At 35.2% G+C, this 1,001-nt stretch overlaps 1 protein-coding gene across 1 annotated transcript in view; it reads left to right on the plus strand.

Moving 5' to 3' along the window:
• Positions 1-320, plus strand: part of LOC104720540 (probable aquaporin NIP4-2) — a 4,737-nt gene extending 4,417 nt beyond the window's left edge. Inside the window, exon 5 of the mRNA XM_010438431.1 lies at positions 83-320. Coding sequence (XP_010436733.1) covers positions 83-320 — 238 coding nt within the window. The remainder of the gene's footprint in view (positions 1-82) is intronic.

The following is a 1,001-nucleotide window of genomic DNA, read 5'->3' on the forward strand; positions in this document are numbered from 1 at the left end:
TACTATTTAACAGATTCTTCATTTAACAATTATTTCATATACTATAGGAAATATTAATTAATTTGGGTGTTGTTTATATTAGACCTATATCGGGAGCATCTATGAATCCAGCAAGAAGTCTAGGACCAGCAATTGTGTTGGGAAGATATAAAGGAATTTGGGTTTACATTGTTGGTCCCTTCGTCGGAATTTTAGCTGGAGGTTTTGTTTACAACTTTATGAGATTCACGAATAAGCCACTTCGGGAACTCACTAAGAGTGCTTCTTTTCTTCGTAGCGTTGCTCCAAAAGACAATGATTCTAACTCTACTAAGAGCTAATCTTTGGTCTCTTTGTATCTTATTGTTACTTTTCTCTCCTCTTGAATATTTTGTATGGATTCTTAAATTCTTTAATTAAGTTGATTTTTTAGTTCAGTTAAATCTTTGCACCAAAAAAAAAAAAAGTTGAGTCAAATCTTAAAAAAAATCACGTCGTACTGTCACAACAAACATGTCAAGAGTTAAAAAAAAAAAAGAATACGTTTGGGGATGGTGTTTTCCGACGGCTATGCGATGCTCAAGTCGGAAACATAAAATAATGGAAAAAGGGACCACGAATTAAGACGAATAGAGAAATGAAGGAAGGTCTCGAAAAACGGGTGAAGAACTGAAGATAATGGTTAAGTTCACACTAGACACAAATAAGTCAGTGTTTTGAGGCTCAAACTCACTCTCTTCCACTGCTTATACCACTAGGCTAAACAAACTTTCTGTAAAATAGGGCCTATTATAGACTAATATAATTTGCCGTAGCTGATGTTTCATCAACTTGTGTCTTGGGCCGGCTTTGGTTCGGGGTGTACTTGCTATGGGAGAAACTTTGAGGTTAAATGAATGAAAAGGAACATGTTTAGGTAACATGCATGGATGACCTAGAAACGGTTTTTGGGTGTGACAAGAATATGATTGTAACTTGTAAGTATGAACGAAAAATAGATGAGCAATCTCTAAAGAGTAGAG

The sequence above is a fragment of the Camelina sativa genome, chromosome 10 (assembly GCF_000633955.1).
Source record: "Camelina sativa cultivar DH55 chromosome 10, Cs, whole genome shotgun sequence".
Taxonomy (NCBI): domain Eukaryota; kingdom Viridiplantae; phylum Streptophyta; class Magnoliopsida; order Brassicales; family Brassicaceae; genus Camelina; species Camelina sativa.